This window comes from Ictidomys tridecemlineatus, chromosome 6 (genome assembly GCF_052094955.1).
Source record: "Ictidomys tridecemlineatus isolate mIctTri1 chromosome 6, mIctTri1.hap1, whole genome shotgun sequence".
NCBI classification, from domain to species: domain Eukaryota; kingdom Metazoa; phylum Chordata; class Mammalia; order Rodentia; family Sciuridae; genus Ictidomys; species Ictidomys tridecemlineatus.
This window is the reverse complement of record NC_135482.1, coordinates 44,694,233-44,714,271: the sequence shown is the minus strand read 5'-3', so window position 1 is coordinate 44,714,271 and position 20,039 is coordinate 44,694,233. Positions and strand designations below refer to the sequence as shown.

Below are 20,039 nucleotides of genomic sequence, written 5' to 3'. Positions count from 1 at the left end.
ATAATTTTTTTCCAAAAAAGTAAATCCTCTGGGTTAACTGTATTTTGGCTTTTTCAGGTTTTCATCTTTTCTCCAACAGACATCTAAAAGCTCTTCTACTTTGACAAATTGCTCTGCCCCACTGAACACACATACAGTTGGCTAAACTCTTTTTCCAAAGTAATTAACACATCTGGAAGTTCTATGTTATAAATTTCACAGTGTTAGTAATATGAGTCTTCACAGAACTGTCTTCAAATACCAAGAAACCAACCATGTTATGACCAAAAACCCAGCTGCTGAAACTTCTATAAAATGTTCTAATTTTGTGGTTGGTTTAAGTCTCTCTTTGGTTCCCTGTAAAATCCAAGCAAATTCTTAACAAGTGGCTTCTCTTTTCAATTTAAATTATTGCAATTCTGAGAAAGAACCTAAAAGTTTCATCTGGAATAAGTCAAGTGATGTAATTGGGCATTATAATTTTTTCTTTGAAAAGAAATAAAATTAATAGTTGGTTACAAGAACCCAGTTAAATTTCCTGCCTTATTTTAACTGTCCTTCAAACTGAATGTTCTCACACCTCTTTCAAAAACTATACGGCTCAATAAATGATTTTTGATCAGGTTAAATGTGAAAGAATAGTAAGGATAACACATTTCTTAATTGAACTTTCAGAATGTTTTTGCTTCAATTTGGATTTCTGGAGAAAATAAGGCTTTGTTATTGCAACGAACAGAGATAATATTAAAGGCTAATGAAGTCAAAGAACATCAAAGTCATTAGAGAATTCAAAGCACACCTTTGTATAGCTATGAGGATTAAGTGAGGTATATACTTGACAGCCCCTGAACTTAGTAAGAACCTGGACCTCAATGACCTAGTCTAACATTCTCATTTTGCAGATAAGAGAACACAGTCAAGAAAGTCAAACTCTTAACATACACACGGAAGGATTTACAAAAAGTGTAAGGAAAACAATTGACTTGAGGTGTAAACAAAACATGTTATCTGGTATTATGCTCTTTTAGTTAGTTACTCAAAAGACACAAAATAATTTTGAATCCTCATCTCAAGGAAATTTCCTAATTTTCCACTATGAATAGCTCTATTCTATTCCTGATGATTTTATGTCCTGGTTCTAAAAATAAAACTAAGTTGAGGAAAGGCATATCCTTAATCATTGCACTTCCAGTATCCATTCCAAAAACATTTACTTAAAATTATTCCAGGATTTGACAACTTAATGTGATGGAAGCTCAAACCACAACACTTTAACAAATTCCCTCCACAGCCCAAGATTTCTCTTTGCTGCATCCCTTCCCCTCCTACAGTGGCTAGTCAGTGACCGTTTTCAGCACCAAGGGAGTCTCTCAAAGTCAACCAAGCTACTTCTGGTCAGACCTAAGGAGACTAGAAATCCTCGTCAATATTTATCTTCACAGATTTTTTTTTTTACCTTTATCTTTTGTATTCCTGGAACTCAAATGAAACACCAGGTTGGAAAGACAGGGTCCAACCTAGAGTGACTTGGCTCTCCAATTGCACCTGTTACCCTTTACCTGTTTGCAAGACCACGGTTCTCTCTTCTCCGTCCAGAGAAACAATCCTGAAGTTGTAGATGGTTCCTGCTTGTAAATCCTTGGGGGTACATCCATAGGTAGTGTTGTCTATCTGAATGGGGTGGCACCATGAAGGCCCTGAGGTGTCACCGCTATAGATGAGGCTAAAGTTACATGGTGACCCTAAAGTTCTCCACTGGATAGACACCGACAAGCTGGAGACCCTGGACTCCGTCAGGGTGAAGTTACATCTCACTGACTCTGCCAGTCCAGTCTGCAAAGGAATCAGAGACCACAGTTTAAACTGGCAGTCCAAACCACCAGGGAGCCTCACAGTGAGGCTCCCCAAGTCGTCTCTATTTGCGCCCCTCAAGCCCAGCCTCAGCCTGTCCCTTTGCCCTTCAGCCTGGGTGAGGGGTCAAAGGGAAAGCAAATGGCAACTTTCTCCCTAGTTCGCCCTCCCCGGGAGCAGATGGAGAGAGAAGGTGGCTTTTTTCCTTTGACAGCAGGATGAGATGTCGTTTTAGGAGTTTCCGAAGAGGATTGCTCTTCCCAGGATAGAGGAAGAAATTTTGCCACCTTTCCTTCAAAGCACCGCCTAGGAGAGCGGAAAGTAGAGTTTGGTTCATGGAGAGGGATGCATTAGCGGCCGACCCCTTCTGGGGCCACTCACCTGCAATAAACTCAGTGTAATCCACAAGGTCAGTCGGGTTCCATGGTTCAGCATTGCGCTCAGGGGTTAAGACCCGGATTAAACCTAGGGGGCTGGACGCGGAGCCGCCCGAGGGCAGGCGTGGGAGTCACTTGTTGCGCGCGCTCAGCGCGCCCCGCGGGCGCAGCGCGCTTCGCTCCGGACGGGAGACAGACAGGGGCCACCGCGGTTGCTGCTTCTGCTGCCGCCCGGGGCGGGCTGCGGACGCGACAGGCGGCGGGGGCAGGCAGCGCACAGCCCTTCCCACGCTGCCATTCTGACCCGCGCTGCCTCGCCCCGAGCCCAGTCCGCGGACTTCCGCAATCAAAAGGCAATTTCCTTGTCTCCCGGCAAAGGAACAATGCGCTGGAGAGGGAGGGAGCCCCGAGGAGCCAACGCCTGAGGCTGCCAAGGGGGCCTGAGGCGAGCCAAGCTGCCCCCGCGCCCTGTGCCTTCCCGGCCAAGGGCCCCGTCTGGGTCCGCGGGCCTCTGCCTTCTCCTCCTTCTGGACTTTCACTTTTCCCCACCCTGTGGCCCACAACCCGGTTGTCTTAGCCACAATTAGTGCTTGCTCCCTCTCACTTTTCAGGCCCCCACCTCCTCCCCTTCCTCCCTCCACACCCCTCCCTATCTTCCTTCCTATCTTTCTCATCTGCTTTCTCCAGAGCCTCTTTTCCCAGGATTAAACTTGACCGCAGCACATTTCCCTAGGTCGCCTACACTCTTTCCTGAAGCCTTTTATTAGAGTGCTTTTGCCCTTCTCACCTCAAAGCATTCATTTGTCATGGGCGCATCCCTTTGACCCCAGCAAGAGAAAAAGACCCCCAAACAGAGCCCTTCCATTGTCAACTTGACCTTCATTCTTTCTCCCTTCACTTTCCCCTTTCTTTTGTGTAGAACTGTGTGCTTTGTAACTCTCATGCAAATAGTGCTTACCAGCAACAAATAATAAATCACCACCAATTCAACCCACAGAGAAGTGGTTTCATCACCGACCAACCAGTAGTGAAAAGCCATTTCATCCAAGTTGTACAACCAATAGAAGAAAGCAATGTAAACTTTTTCTTTTCTTTTCTTCCTCTTTTTTTTTTGCAGAAAATACTATTGATGGCTCAGCTCTCCACGAATTTACAAAGAAATGGTATTTACTATTTTCAGCACTAATTTTATGATCTTTAGTAAACTGCCTCATACCCCAATAATTATATATTTTAAATTCGATTTTAGAAAAGCTCTCAATACCCAAAGAACTAAAATATTTCACTGTGCACAGATGATAATAGTAAGATATTGCAACAACTTTTATAATTATGATATTTTTTTGATGAGCCATACCTAACAAGAGATGATGAACTTCCACATTTTAATTTTCAGATCTGTGGGAAGGATGACATATTCCCTTCTTTCTCAGATGGATTATACATAGAGCTGGGTTTTTGGCTACTATATCTACTGCACCTGCTTTGAAGAAAAATAGGAAGCAAGCAAAAAAAAATGAAAATTGTTTCAATTCCTCTAGAAAACATGTTTTTCAAAAATCTCAATGGATTTTTGAAAACCTTTCTTCCATAGATTCTAGTGCTTTAATCTGCAGCCAGAAGAGATCTCAAATCTTCTTTTCAGGTTAGAAAAGACTCAAAAAAGATAAAAGCTAAAGCATCTGCATATTTCTGGGAAAAAAAGAATCTTTCCTATTTCTCTACTAGGTCACTTGTCTTATCAAAGAGCTTTTTAGTTTGTATTTTGCCCCCACGTCCAAAGCTTTGCACAGCCTGGTATACCTTTCAGCCTGTCAGAGACAGCCCTCTCTCTTCTCTGTTAAATACTACAAGCTTTTTTTTTTTTAATATAGTTTTAGTTGTCAGTGGACCTTTATTTTATTTATTGATACACAGAGCTGAGAATCGAACCCAGTGCCTCACACATTCTAGGCAAGCACTCTGCCACTGAGCCACAATCCCAGCCCACTAGAAACTTTGTTACAAGCTCCAGTTACCTTCAACTTTTAGAGGAGTCTTTTTTTCAGCTTTATTTCTTTTGAAATTAGCTTTTTCTTGTCTCACTTCATTCTGAAAGCAATGAGGCTACCTCTACTGTAGAATCAGGATAATACTCTAAAAACTTTACATAGCTACTATGAATAAGTAAGATCATAAATGTTGCAAACTTTAATGTGTTGTACAATGCTTGTTTAGTAATATATCACATCCAAATTACATTTCTTTGCTGTCTTTTAAATTCATTCATTACAAAGATCCTCCTTACTAACTTTTGCTGCTTGTCCTTCACTTTGTCTTTTCCATTGGGGTTTCAAATTTTTCTTATAGATTGGTTCTCAGATTTGGAGTCATCTCACTTAAATACACTAAATACCCTTCAGTTTTCTGTGGAAATCTCAAACAAATCCCAAGCTTTCCCGAACATATATTTTTAACATTATATGTTACCATCATACTGCACCCAATCATTTAAGTTTTGAGCAACTTCCAACATAATATCTAATGTTCATGTGTAATATGTCAAAATATACTCTACTGCCATGTATATCTAAAAAGAACAAATAAAAAAATAAAAGAAAAAATTTAATAATCCTTCTTTACAATGCATGCAAATGTTCCAAAAAGAAAAAATTAGATGAGGACCAATCAAACAGGGCAATTTTTCTTAATATCCTCTTAATAACAGTTTAGATGCTTCCAAATTAACAGTGACCTGTCAATAATACCCTTGGGAACATGTATAAGAAAATAAGTAAGTGATTTCTTTAAATACAGTTACTTTATTTTCAGTCTATCAAAGAGGGGCATATACCATTTGATTCTTGGGTTTTTTTTAAAATTTACTTTAATATTGTCCATATACATGAAGAATCATAGCAGTACATGAAGGAAAGGACCAATAGTTTTAAATATTTCTTTTCCAAATGAATCTAACTACTAGTTTGCTTTTTAAAAAATCTTAAAACTGAAAGAGGGCTCCCAAATAATTAGTGGGCCCTAAATAACTCATAAGCCTTAGTACAATATGGGACAAAAGGGGAAGTTTAAATTTAGGCTTTTACATATTATGTCTTTCCTTTTAAAATCACACAGGCAGTATTAATATGCAGAATCAGAGAGATTGGTAATAGATTCAAGGAAGTATTGGAAAAGCTGCCAGAGTTCATCTTTTTCTATAGTTTATTTGAAACTACTGTACAAAGTGTAAATAAGCTGATTCATTTTGTTCTTTGTTCTCATCTTTGTTTGGAATTCCTCAGCTACTTTCTTTTTTTACCCTGCATAATGACTCTGTATTTGCTTTAGAAGTTACTGCATTCCAAGAATTGGGATCACCCAGTCTGTACCATTCCGGGGTATATAACCCTCTCTCTGCACCATTAGGAAACCCTCCCAGACTACATAGGAAGGGTGTGGCTGCTTTTGATCAGACATCAGAAAACAGACAGCTGCGTTAAAAAAAAAAATGGCGATATCATTTAATGATCATACTACAGTTAACACAATCATTAATTATGAACTCATGGCACTGTTCTTGTCACATTATGAGCATAGATATTGGATAATGATACAAATGGTCTTCTAGGGTTCAGGAGCCACTGTTTGAAAGCTGCTATTTATTTTTTTTTGTACATATTTTTTATATTTACAGGTTTATTAAAAAAACACTTTAAAGGATACAAATAAAAAAGTAGATGAAGAGATATGTAAGGATACCACTGAGTTGGGCCTCCCTCCAAGTGCAGGAATGTGTTCTTATTCACCTTCCTAGAAGTCCTTGAACTTAGTCCTTTTGGGGTTTTATGGAGGTTGCAGATAGTAGGGGATGACTGAATCATTGGCCTTGGCCTCTGTTAATCACTTCAGCCTTCAGGCTCTCCCCTCCCAAGAGTCCCTTCCAACCCTCTGAGCACACTGATTGGTTCTCTTGGCAACGAGCCTCATCTCCTGCCTCCTATGGTTATCTAGGAACTTTCTAAAAATCACCTCATTAATATAAGCTCGGGTGTGTTTGAACAAGGCTGTCTTTTGCCTTTATCACTGTGGAGTGTTGGGAACCAAGGTCAAAAGGCCACATATTTTAACCAAAGACACTTACTTAGGACATTACAAGGATTACAGCAGCTGTGAGCCAGGATCCATGTATGAAAACCAAAATACAGGCATTCCTTGATCTACTCTAGGGTTATGTCCCATTAAGCTCATCAGAAGTTGAAAATATTATAAACTGAAAATGGTACCAAACTTCGTAGCTTAGTCACAGTGTGTTGGTGGTTTACCCTCATGATCACGTGGCTGATCAGGCCAGCTGTGGATTACTGCCACTGTCCAGCATTGCAACAGAATATTATAGTGCACAGTGCTTCCCTGGGAGAAGATCAAAATTCAAAAAAGATTGGCTTTTATTGATTGTGTATTGATTTTGCACCATTGTAAAGTTGAAAACTCATTAAGTGGGAGACCATCTGTATACGTATCGTGGGAAACCATCTGCATACGTATCGTAACATCACAGCCACCCCCTGTGTTTCAAATACAGATTCCTTACAGAAAAATGATCATTTCTGTCAGAGAATTTCATTTGCTGTAGCATTTATAGAATGGATATAGTAACAGGATCAACACAAATATGACAAATATTTGGAGAAGACAGTGTGAGGCAGGGATAGATTTAAAGAAACAATTAATTTGCCCCATGAAGCAACTACAGTGAAACTTATGCTAACTTTATTGTTCCTTTCTTCCCTTGACTTACTGCTATTTTTACTTTATAATAAATCTGTGCAGAACTGTCCAGCACACAAATCTGCTGGTGGTTATCTAGAACGCGTTCTTCCTGAGGCCAGTCATTTTCCATAGGTTACATCTTAAGGAAGGTTTAACTCTATTTCCCAATACATGTGATCATCAGTATCAGTATTATCATTAGACTTATTTACACGAGGGAGTTGAATCAGAATCAACAACAGCAGTCTTATGCTGTATTGTGGTATGTTATGGCATGATTAAGTTTCATTACAGAACAGATCAGTAAGAATCACAGAGAGATTTGCTTTGCCTTCCCAACAGAACTTACCTTTGCTCACATACCAGATATCATTAGGGATGGTGTCATTACTATGGGCCAAGACTCAACTACTTCTATATTCCCAGTTAATTGCAGACAAAGCCAATTACTTATTTTCCATCACAGCCTGGTTTCCAGTGGGTGCCACTGTATAGCCAGGCCTGCAGCAGGCAAGACACAGGTGATATTTAGAATAGTTTCTATCCCTCCTAACTCTTCTGCAAGATATGTTTTATCTTACCCCGTTCCGGGGGCCAGAACAGCCACAGTACATTGATGGAAATTATACCTACCCCTGGAGAACTTCTGTAAATTTGGAGAGCCATAAGAGTTCCATAGGTGGGATCTTTGAGCCTTGGCAACCACCACCCCATGGCCACTCCAGGCTCCATTTGTATTAAAAACAGTCGGGAGGCCCCGTCATGTTTTGGTGTAGGCCCTTTCCCAAAGCTGACTTTATACAGCACATCTGTTGAGTCTGTTTGGCCCACTTTGCTAAAGCCTCATCATAATTCCAGGCAGACTCTAATCCTTTACCTTCCTTCTGGAATAGCACTCCCTCTAATCTACCTATTCTAATTCATAAATCTTTTTCTTTTGAAATGCCACCCCTCGCCCCCATTAGAAACAAATTCAGTTTGTCCTGGGATACACCAATCTGTACCTACCTCCGCCAAGGCCCTCCTCTGTCTCATGGGCCACAGTGCACATTGTTGCCACTCTGCACTAACAACCTAAGTACAGGTGGGATACATGTTTTGCACTCAAACATATAGTATTAGGTGCCCCATACTAGGGGTCTCACCTAGAGGTAATTTAGTTTGAGTCACAAGGCCTCCCACATCCTTCCTTGTCTCAGGATGGGGCCATTCCCCAGGGGAACTCAAGTTCACCAAGTGATGCCCATTGCTTTAACCCATTAGGAACCCATCCATAAAGGCAAGGGGGATATGTGTTTGTGCATAGCACACAATGGCACATTGAACATGTTGCCATTATATTTTGTTCTTTATGCCCAAGAATGTTTCTAAGCACAAGGTTTATAGTTACACAATAACCCACCTGCTGGGAACTATGCCATTAGGAAGCAGGCAAACTGCTACCTCAGACCTGAGTTTGAACTAAGTGGGAACAGGAGGGAGGGCGCAAGGGAAATGGGTGGCCGAAAAGGGAAGAAGGTGGGCTAGCAGAAGTTAATTCAAGCTCCTCGTGTGTGACTTAAAAGGTCATGGTCTTCACCCTGGCCCTTCACTGCCAGCTCTCTGCCCTACTCCTTGCTTCTCTCCTTGACTTCCATTCAGCAGTTGCCTGGGCTTGATAATTTATTTATGCATTCAATCAGCAGATATTGACCAAGCACCTGCTGTGTGCCAGTCCCTGGCTTGAGTCCTGGGGACACCTCCACTGAACTGATTTTTCCTGTCCCAGAGTCTTGGTGCCTATGTTCTCCTCTTCTTGGACAGCTTCTTCCCAGGCTCTCTGTTTGGCTCTCCCTCTCCTCCTTTGGGTTTCACCCTATGGGATCAGGTCCTCTCTGACTTCATAAGGAAAAAGTGTCTCTATTATTCTTTATTTCAGCAGCACCTAATTTGTTTAGTTCAGAGTATTCATGACATGTGGTCATGATCTAATTATTTATACGTGTGTGTGCGCGCGCGCGCACTGTATGCCTCCCCTGATCATTTGGAACATTTTTAAAAGGCAAAGTCTTTCTATCTTGCTCTTCTTGCATAGGGGTCTCTCCCAATCTCTCTCATACTTCCTCTCCTCTCTTTTCCTCTCCTCTCTTCTCTTCCTCCCTCACCTCCCACCCATACTAGGAATTGAAACTAGGGCACTTTACCGCTGAGCTACACCCCAGCCCTTTTTATATTTAGAAGGTTCTCAGTAAGTTGCCTAGGCTAGTTTCGAACTCACCGTCGTCCTGCCTCAGCCTTCCTAGTAGCTGGGATGGCAGAGGTGCACCACCATGCCCGGTTACAGTCTCAAAAAATATTTGTTGAATGAATGAATGAATAAATTTTTGTAGCTGCTCAATAAATATCATTATGTGAGAAAAGACTTTAACGAGTCCTTCTAAATGTGGTCCTATGGGATTCCACCAATATAGAGGGCAGAGGAGGAAGGAGAGGAGAAGAACAAGGGAAAGACAAAGAAATAAAAAAGGGGAAGAGAAGATTGATTTTGAAGAGAAAGAGAAAAAAGTGTGGAAAGGAAGATAAAGGAAAAAAAGAGAAGGAAAGGAGAAAGGCAGTATCCTTTAGGACACTGGTTCTCAAAGTATAACATTAGCTATCATCTGAGAACTTGCTAGAAATTCAAAATAAAGCTCCTCTCTCCCCAGACCTAATAACGCAGAAATTCTGGGGGTTGAGCCCAATGATCTATATTTTTAAAAAATGTATGTATATTTTTAATTGTAGATGGACACAACACCTTTATTATGTTTATTTGTTTTTATGTGGTGCTGAGGATAGAACCTAGTGCCTCACACATGCAAGGCAAGCACTCTACCACTGAGCCACAACCCCAGCCCAAATGATCTATGTTTTAATAAGTTCTGTTCTGGTTGGTGAGAAATATCTATTCAATTTTCAAATAAAAGTCTCAGATTATACCTTCACCAAATATTTTATATTCAGTAGAGCTAATATTATCTTGTCCTTATTTTTCTCTTAAATTTACCGTAACCAGTTCTCTGGTTACAAGAAGTAATATGGGTAATTTAGAGGGTCTTGAGTGGTTTTAGAACGAATGAATTGGTGGCCTTTATAACATATAATGTGCACATTTGATGTTTATAACTTCTCATTAAAATAAAGCACAGATACTTCTGGGAACAGGAAGCATAATTTAATACTAAATGTTAGAACTAAGGCCAGTTTGCTACCTTTCCTCCTAGGGAGTACTTTTGTTATGCAAATCTCAGCCAAGGCTTTTCACAGATATTTTTAAAAAGAAGGCATAGCAATCAGGGGAATGTGTCAATTGAAAATAATTACAAGAGAGCAAATCCTTTCCTAAATATTAATTTGGCCTGACTCAATAGTAAATTATGGCAAAAGTGGATATTATTTTATTTAAAAAGAGACACACTAAGATGTAAGGAAACACAAATGTGGTAAGCAATTTTTAAAAATGACCATGATCATCTCAATTTATTTAGAGATTCAGTTTGGTGTACTTATATTTCAAGGAATCTTTCTAGATAAACTTCCTAGATCACCCGTCTGTAGGAAATAACAATAACATTTCAAGGGCATTTGCGAGGATGAAATAAGAAGGTGTCTGTTATATGCACAGTAGAGTTTCTAGGTAACAGGCTCAATGAATGACATGGCCTGTGATTAGTAATAGTAATGATATTCTATGAACAACATTAAAATAAATCATGGGTGCCGAGGTCTATGTTATACTTAGGGAATGACAAAGTCTGAGGAAGAGAATGTCTTCCTGAGAACATCTAAATGTCAATAAACTATCATTACTTTCAATCTTGATTCCAAGAGAGGATTTTCAGCAGATCAGCACCAAAGACATTTAAGGGCTGCTAGGTCTGTTGATCATGCCAAGTTTTTTTTTTTTTTTAATCCTGGAAGGAGAAGTGGGAGGGAGTCTTTAACAGCAGGCTCCATCATCTCTAAGACACCTCCCTAATGTTTCCTGGTTTTGTTTTGTTTTTTCCCCCTACAGCAATTTCTCACCCTCTTTCCTTCCCCCACTTTTTTTTTTTTTTTTAAAATCTAGGGGAAATAGGCTTTGCATAGCCGTTGTCATAGTCTTGTACCATGGTCGGCCAAATGACTTACAACCAGATGTGACTGTAAAGAACCACATTTTCAACCCCCAAAGGCTACTGCCTCATCTTCACCCACCGCCCCTACCCCACCCCCTAGAAATGAGTCTGTTCACAGATGAAGCAGGTCTAGGCATCAGTGTTTACACTGGGGCAGTCTGTATGGGTGTGGCTGCTGTCTATTAGGGTTTTAGGAGCTAGGCTATGATTTTCACAACCTTTATTCACCAGATCCTGGGACAGTAGATAAACAAAACATGACTTAAGATAACATTGGCTTTAAAGACAGAGAAAACAAAAACAAACAATCATCCACTTAATTTCCCTTAGAAAGTGATGATTAGAAGGTAAAGAGTACCTTCTTTTTATTTTGTATATCACATTACTGCCTATGAATTATCTGGAGGTCACAAAGAGGGGGCCGGTAATTTGGCCACCACAGGATACTTTTTGGCTTTTATAGCAAGACCTTAACATTATTTAAAAAATTGGAATAAGTAGGGCATTTGCGAGGATTAAATAAGAAGGTATCTGTTATATGCACAGTATAATATTGAGAAAATTAGATTTTCCATGTTTAAAAAAAATCTGGATTTTTGACTTCTATTTAAAAAAATATCAAAAACTCAAACTATACTGGATCCACATTCTGCCTGCCTCTTGGTCAGGTCAAATTCTACACACAGCTTCCTTGACCCCACCCTTCTCTGCTGGCTGAGGCAGATGCAAGGCATCTCAGAGACTCCTGAGCATTGGGACTGGCAGTGATCAAAGCAGAAGATCAAAGGATCTTATCGTGTTTTTCAAAATGTACTGTTAAAAGCCATCAGCTAGATTACAGTCCCTTGAAGAAAGAAATCCTGTTTTTTCATTATCTTCTCTACATCTCCAGGTGATAGCGACTCAATGTCTATCAAATAATGACAGAATAAACATTTACACCCCACCACTAAACAAGGGCATGGTTAAGTATTTTATTTGTAAATCTTAAACAAAGTAGGATTCTTCAGCTGTTCTGGAACTCTAGTACCTAAGCCTTTGCAAGTAGCCCTTGCTCCATGTGGACAGACCCCATCTCTGTGAAGATTTAGTCCTTCTCTACAATAGGAAGTCGTTCCTGACTTTGGTGCTGAGGCTACCAAATAAACACTGTTAGCAAAGCCTGCCCTTGCCACACTCTCTCTACAGCTCTGCTATCCTAAGCTAGAAATACAGCCTGGCAGGAGGAGGGGTGCAGGCAAATGTTCAGACAGATGAACAGCAGGCACCAAGCAAAGATATCCACAGGGCTGTGTCCATTGGTCCAGATCTATCTATCCCAAACCAGAAGAGCTCTGATGGAAAAGTAGTATCTCCAACTCACAAAGGGAAGATTTCTCTGAGGGAGGATCTCCTCTGGATTTAGCAATGGTGGCCCAGTGTTTGGCTGTCCTCTTCTTCAATGTGTAGGAAGAGTGGAAAGGAATTTTTACTTCAAAGATAGCTCCTGGAATTCACAGTATTTCCCTTCTCAGCTACTTTTCACCATACTCTACATAAGTGGTTTCAAAGCAGATGTTCTGAGTAACATATGAGGGTGCAATCAATAGCTGGGATAAATTAGGAGCTTCAAAGTACTTAGCAGTTTCTTCCAGAGTTTCCTTATCTTATCGTCATACTTATCGGCTGGCTCATCTGCCAAGTACTGACTCTTGGTGCTACTGTTCTTCCTTGCACATGATGCATTATTTCTTTCCTGGTGTCTCCTCTCCATCCACCTCTGTCCCTCTATGACCCCATCTGCTCTCACTTGGTCCCAAGAAGACAAAACTTTGTATGTCTCTGAGCCATGAGTCTATCTCTAACTCAGTAGCTCCCTTTGAATTCTACCTTCTGAATTCTCCAGCAAACTTCTATTTAATTCCTTTCATTTAAAAAAATTTTTGAAATAATTTCTCAAGTATAGTGAAACTGTAAAACCTGTACAGAACACTTCCATGTACCCTTTCTTTATCATTGCTTTATCATTCTTTCTCTCTGCATGTATAATATTTTTACCTGAACTATTTCAGAATAGGGTGTATATATCTCGAATGAAGTATGCAATCCTAGTTAAATTCAGGAGATTTAAAATTGAACTTAAATCCACAGTCTTTATGTTCATTTTGTCAATGATCTCAGTCATATCCTTTTAGTATTTTTGTTTTCTGTCTAGTATGGAATCCAGCCCACGATCCTGCATTGCATTTAGATGTCAAGTCTCTTAATTGTCTTTAATCTAGAATAATTCCTCAGTCTTTTGAAATGAATTTGACCTCTTTGAACAATGCAGGTTGGTTATTTCATAGCAGCTTCCTCCATCCAATTTTGTCTGATGTTGCCTTGTGATTGGATTCGGGTTATAGGTCCCCACTAGTACTTTCTCTCTTATTGCTTTCAATGTTTTCCTAACTGTACATTAGAACTCTCTGGGAGAGTTTCACATTCTGGGTGCTCAGTCTTGTCCCAGTTGACTCTAGTGAAGTAGGTCTGAGGTAGAATCTTGGAATCTGTATCTTAAAAAAACTTTCAGGTAATACTGACAAATGCATTTCAGGGCTGAGAGCCCTGGGTTTACTTTATCAGTTGGACATCCTGTCTTCTCCTTTGATCTCAGTTTCCTCTTCCTTTGCCATTCTCTCTCTCCACTGTACCTACTCTCTCCTGGGGTAGACCTCATCTTCCCTCTGCCCAATTTGCCAGAGAAATAATGGCGTGTTAAAGAGCCCATTTCAATACATATGTTCTGTTTCATGGCGGCATTTTATGTGCATGTGATTTTTATATTGTGACAAAGTATCAACACAAACTTTCTGTGCAAAAAATGGAAAGCAATGCTAATTACCTATAACTAAAAGAAACCAAAAAGAAAGAAAACTTCTTGAGATTTTAAGGCTGGAGGGGTCAAACGAATTATAAACCATCTGTATGCTATTGGCATATGGTAATCCACTTTAGCTGATAAATTAAGAAAATCAGCTTGTGTCAGAATTAGGCTTGAAGGTCCTGACTATAGATTAGGGTCTCTAGTAACATAAGAGTAACATGAAAACACATCCTTCCCTCATATGTTACTCTCTGGCTTGGCCTTTTTTTGTTGTTGTTGTTATTGGGGATTGAACCCAGGAAGGCTTAGCCACTGAGAAACATCCCCAGCCCTTTTTACATTTTATATAGACACAGGGTCTCACTGAGTTGCTTGGGCCTCACAAAGTTGATGAGGCTGGCTTTGAACCCATGATCCTTCTGCCTCAGCTTCCCCAGCCACTGGGATTACAGGTGTGCATCTGGTCACATGGCCTTCTTGAAGCATCAGTCTCATCATCTGTTTGCGTTTTATTCCATTCACACTATACAGTCCAAGATGTCAGGAGATCTGATTATGGCTTTTTTTTTTCTTTTCCCCCTACATCTCTTCACTTTTCCCTCTAGGCAGTGGCCTCAATAAGGGAGAATCACTGTCCCATCTTTAGTTCTGGCTACAGAACAGTGGTGTCAGTGGGGTGTCTCCCCTACATTTTTTAAGTGACCCAATAAAAGCCGTTGCTGCAGACTTTTGCAGGCAGTGGGGGAAAGTGGGGCATTTTCTGCATTTGCCTCCTCATTTATTTGGAGACTCACACTGGGCTGTGATCTCTTTGAAGGCCAAATGGAAGGAAATGCAGAACTGTGAAGGCCCAGACCAGCACCACAATGGCTATTCATGAACTGAGGAAATGCCTCCCCCAGGCCAGGGCAAGGGTGGGGTGGGAAGGGGAAGGAGGAGGTGCACCTTCAAACAAGATTTATAGGTAGTTAGCAGTATCAGAACCAGCCAATCACATTTTTAATGCACGTTCAGCACTTCAACCCTTTCAAAGCATTGTCCCATAATATGCTAGCTCATCTGGTTTCTACAACCCTGTGTGCGAAGAAGGCAAGGTGGAGGCAAAACCAAGGAGAAGCTAGTGTTAATTGCTAGGACTGTTGAACATACATTTGCTAAGTATGGCGAATGTACTAAGCCCCTTTAATAATCAGATAATTACAACTGTTTTATGAGGCAGGTGAGTATCTATAACAATCCTTATTTTATAGAAGAAACCAAGTGTAACTTGAGTAATAGCATCAGATATACTGGAGTTTAAACTGGTTTCTTTGACATAGAGGCCAGCTCATCAACTTCCTGCACTGAGCTCACATGGCCAGGAGGGAATCCCATGGGACCTCTCCTGAGAGTGTGCTGCTCAGCAATAGACAGAGCGTGGTCAGGCTTGGAAGCTAATAAGTCCAAGACCCAACCTCCCTCCTTTTGGAGGGCACTTGTCTACAGGTAACTGTTTCTCCTGTGCCCCAACACTCAGCTCCCCCAACAGACTCACCTCCTGTAGCTCCCAGCCATGCCTGTCTCACCTCACCCATAGGTGAAGGGATGGCGATGGGGATGATTGGCACACTCTGATGCTCACATCTGACTTGATTTATGAGCTGTGGGCAGGACGTTGGGCATCTGTGTGGGTCGGATATAGGGATTTCTGACTGATGGCCCGTGGTAGCTCAAACCCAGCCCGTGTCCCATAGCCAAGTGTCTGCATTCATACAGGAACTGTTTGCCTGGGAGCATTTTTTCTAATTAACACAAAGCCCTGGAGGGCTGGCAATAATGCCTTGGGTGCCCAAGCTTCACTTACTTACCCAGGATTCTATTCCGTAAGGAATGCACACTCTGGAGAGCAACTCAGGATGCTATGATTAGATAAATTGATTTCTGCTGTGTGATTATTTAGTTTTTATGGCACCATCTCCCTGCCCCTCCCCCATCCCTCCTTAACACAATGCCTGAAAGTGTCATCAATGGTGGGAAACAAGCATTTGGGAGTCTGGGGGGAAGATATTGTGAGTCAGGGCCAGATTTATCTAGATCAGTGATTCTCAGACGTAAAAGTACATCCTATGACTTGCAGGGCTTGTAAAAACACAGACCGCTGGGGGCCTGAGTCTCCGAGTTTCTGGTTCAGTATGTCTAGGGTAGAGCCCAAGAGGTCGAATTCCTAACAAGTTCTGGGTCTGGGTTCTGCATCAGGAGAACCATTGGTCTAGATATTTCTTGACTTAGACTACTGATAAGTTTCTTCTTCCACTACTTTGTTCTTTTCCTTCTACCCACCCACATATTCTATTTATAATAGCAGCTAAATTAAGGAAACTTTATTGTACTGTTTTCCAGGTGCTGCTCTAGGCATATGATATATATTAATTCATTTAATGCCCAGGATCATGAGTAGGGAGGAGAGAGAGACAATCACAGAGTTTTAAGGCTTGCACTGGCTCAAGTATACAACCTCTTGAAGAGTCCTCACACTGGCAGGTAAGAATGTGAGAAAATAAAGAAAAAGGAGAAAGATAAGCAATAGTATGCCCCCCAAAGAGTCAGTTTGGGAAAGTTTTGCAATAGCATTATTAAAGAGTGATTTTTGGGTTTCTAATTATTTCCTCCTTGGCATTTGCCTTCATTAGCAAGTACTGTAAGTAAGAGAACAAGGTGACTGCAAGTTCAGGGGTGTGTGAGTGTGTTTGTGCATGTGTATTGTTTGTATATTCTTCTTGCTCTGTAGCCCCCTTGTCAGTTAAATAAGTCTTTGAGCAAGTTTTTACATTTCATCTTTACATTTCATCTAGGCATTTGAAAAATAGAGACAATGGTGAGGATGATGATGATGACATAGTAGATTGCATTTTAATGGCCACTCAATAGGCATGCCCCTTTTTGCAATGTGATCTTGCAGCTCCCTCCTGAATCTGGCTTGGCTTGTGGTTTGTATTACTAATAGCATGTGATAGAAGTGATATTGTATGATTCAGAGGCTAGTGCTCAAAAGCCTAGTAGCTTCTACCTTTTCCCTCTTTACACTAAGTCATCATGGAAAGGAAACTTGTATAGCTACTGGAGGATGACAGGCCATGTGGAAGAGAACCTAGATAGCCAGCCTCCAGCCAATGCTAGGAGTCATGCAAGCGAGGCTATTGTCAATCTTGTAGCTCAATGTTTATAGCAGCACAATTCACCATAGATAAACCGTGGAGCCAACTTAGATGCCTTTCAGTGGATGAATGGATAAAAAAAGTGGCATTTATACACAATGGAATTTTACTCAGCAATAAAAGAGAATAAAATCATGGCATTTGCATGGATGGTGTTGGAGAAGATAATGCTAAGTGAAGTTAGCCAATCCCCAAGAAACAAATGCCGAATGTTTTCTCTGATATAAGGAGGCTGACTCATAGTGAGGTAGGGATGGGAAGCATGGGAGGAATAGATGAATTCTAGATAGGGAAGAGGGGAGGGAGGGAAAGGGAGGAGGCAGGAGATTAGCAAGGATGGTGGAATGTGATGAACATCATTATTCAAAGTACATGTGTGAAGGCACAAATTAGGTGTCAATTTACTTTATATACAGAGATATGAAAAATTGTGGTATATATGTGTAATAAGAATTATAATGCATTCCGCTGTTGTGTATTTAAAAAATAAAATCAATAAAAAACCAAAAAAATGTTTTAGTAAAGGATTGCAATAACTGATATTATTTCTTAAATTCTCACTAAGTACAATCACTTGTGTTATCTCTCCCAGCCCTACAGCCATCACAGGTGGAAGTTTCAGTTTACAGATGAGGAAATTGAAGTTTAGAGAATTTTAGTAACTTTTCCTGGTCACCTGGCTAGTAAGAGGCAGAATCAGGGCTTTGCCCTCAAAGTCTGAGTTCTCTGTGTGTGGACGCTGGTTCAGTACTCAAGAAATGTTGGTTGGATGAGTGAGCATTCTCCAAAGTCACTAAATGGAACACTCATCACTGCCTTCTCCCTCCTTTTCTCTTATTACTACCTTGTGTGTGGTGGTGGCAGGGAGAGGGTGAAGGGTGATTAGGAGACCACATGGGGAAAACATAAGGAACAGAGGGAGGATGGATAATTAGCTTATGAAGGAAGCACCAAGTATATTTGATAATATAAATGCATTAAACACTAGATAAACACAAGCTTCAAAACAATTAGACAGGGCTGGGGTTGTGGCTCAGTGGTAGTGTGCTTGCTTAGCAGCATGAGGCACTGGGTTTGATCCTCAGCACCACATTAAAAATAAACAAATAAAAGAAGTATTTTTTTTAAAAATTAGACAATATGAAACATGGCTGCTCAAGACCATGACACATAGACATTGTCAGTAAATGAGCCCTTTGCTTCCTAAGTGATCAAGAGGGGCCCCACCATACCAATTCATTCCACTCAGTTCCCAGCAATTGTTTTCATTCTTCCCATTCCATCTTACTCCATTCTTTTCTGTTCCATTCTATTCCTTCCATTTTGTTCTATTCCATTCCACTTCATTCCATTCCACTCCATTCCACTTCATCCTATCCTATCCCATCCCGTCCCATCCATTTCATTCCATTTCACTTCATTCCATTCTATGTCATGCCCCTCACACTTCACTCCATTCCATACTTTTCCTTTCTTTTCGAAAACATTTAGTAATTATTATGCAATTGTTTAGGTGCTGGAAATACAAAGCCAAGTAAATACAGTCTCTAACCTCCCAAGACTCATATTCAGATTTTTCCTGTCCTCACCCAATAATAGAACATCCCAACCCAAAGTTCAATGAGAATAAGTCAGTGCAAAATCCTCACAAACCAGGTGCTGTATAATAAAGAAAACAACACATAGAGATGTTCTTTTTACATAATTTTAAGCAATTAAGTATGATGCTTTTACTCCTCTTTTATACTTTTCTAGGTGCCTAGAGTACTTTTTGAAATTGTTTTCAAAGGACAAGCATTTCCTACCCTAAGTGACTCATTTTAACTTTTCAAGGTATAGCCAACTACAGCTGTGTATAATGACTGTTATATAGTAAATGCTCCTGCTAAGAGTGCTGGGAAGTTGCAATTGTAGAAACTGTCTTTGGAAAGAGTACATATTTCTACCCCAACTTCCCAGGACATTGTCAAGATTTTGCCTGAGCCCCCTCCCCATCCAAAAAACAGAACAAACAAACAAAACAAAACCCCCCCAAAAAACAAACAAACAAAACTGAAAAAACAAAACAAACAAAAAACTGGAACAACATGAGATAACTGGCTTTATATCCATTCTGGTACCCCATCAGGGAGCTCATATAAGCACTGCAGTGGATTTCATTCTAGAAAAGGGCTTTTAAATCTCCAGTGCTTTTGCCATGATCCAAAGCTACAAATCCAGCTTGGGGGCTGAATCAGGTGAGCTCTGTAATACAGGGCTGGGTGGGCCCAAGGGGTGGTGTGCCTGCATTAGAGCTCTGTAGAAGGTGGTTCTGGACACATTCCAGCAGAGCCTGGCCAAGTCTCAAAACTCTCTGTGTTTCACAATGGTCAAACCTGGGCAAAAATGGGAAATAATCTCTTTGGGAAAAGACAAACTTTCAGTGTTCTAGCAGATGTATCTATGCTAGTTTTTAATCAATATGTTTCTTATTTGATGCATTTATTTTTTTTCTGTAGTGTTATGTATAATGAATACTCTTTGTAAATTAATGTTAGTATGGAAGTTTTGATTGAAGCACATTCAGCCAAAATAAGGAGGTGTTCCACCAACAAGCATTCATTTTCAAAAATAAGTGGTGAATCTCTCGCTCACATTAGTGGCTGAAAGGGAACGGGAGCTGGAGAATGAGGGAGAGCTCAGTGCCAGTTCATGATGGTAGCCTTATGTCATAGCTCCCCTGCTCCCATTTCCTGTCTTCCTTTCCCACTTTCCAAGCCTAGACAGATCTGAACCCATAATTACCGAACTAGGATAGGTAGGTAAAAGTCTAGATAGAAAGTGAGAGACTTTGGACATGTTACCCTTTCCCTACTTTAAGTCCATACTGGGTAAAATGATGGAGTAGAAGCTAATCTTTAAGTCAAAA

General features: G+C 40.6%; 1 protein-coding gene across 2 annotated transcripts in view; it reads right to left on the bottom strand.

Annotated features, from left to right (window-relative positions):
- Positions 1-20,039, bottom strand: part of Ptprb (protein tyrosine phosphatase receptor type B) — a 121,587-nt gene that overhangs the window by 86,941 nt on the left and 14,607 nt on the right. The window contains exons 1-2 of one of the 2 annotated variants that reach the window (XM_078053132.1): positions 2,212-2,772; positions 1,539-1,812 (exon numbers count right to left, since the gene is read on the bottom strand). In XM_078053132.1, the coding sequence (XP_077909258.1) occupies positions 1,539-1,812; positions 2,212-2,265 (328 nt within the window). In that variant the 5' untranslated portion in view covers positions 2,266-2,772. Of the gene's footprint in view, positions 1-1,538; positions 1,813-2,211; positions 2,773-20,039 lie in introns of those variants that run through there. The other variant, XM_078053131.1, reaches the window with a different exon arrangement.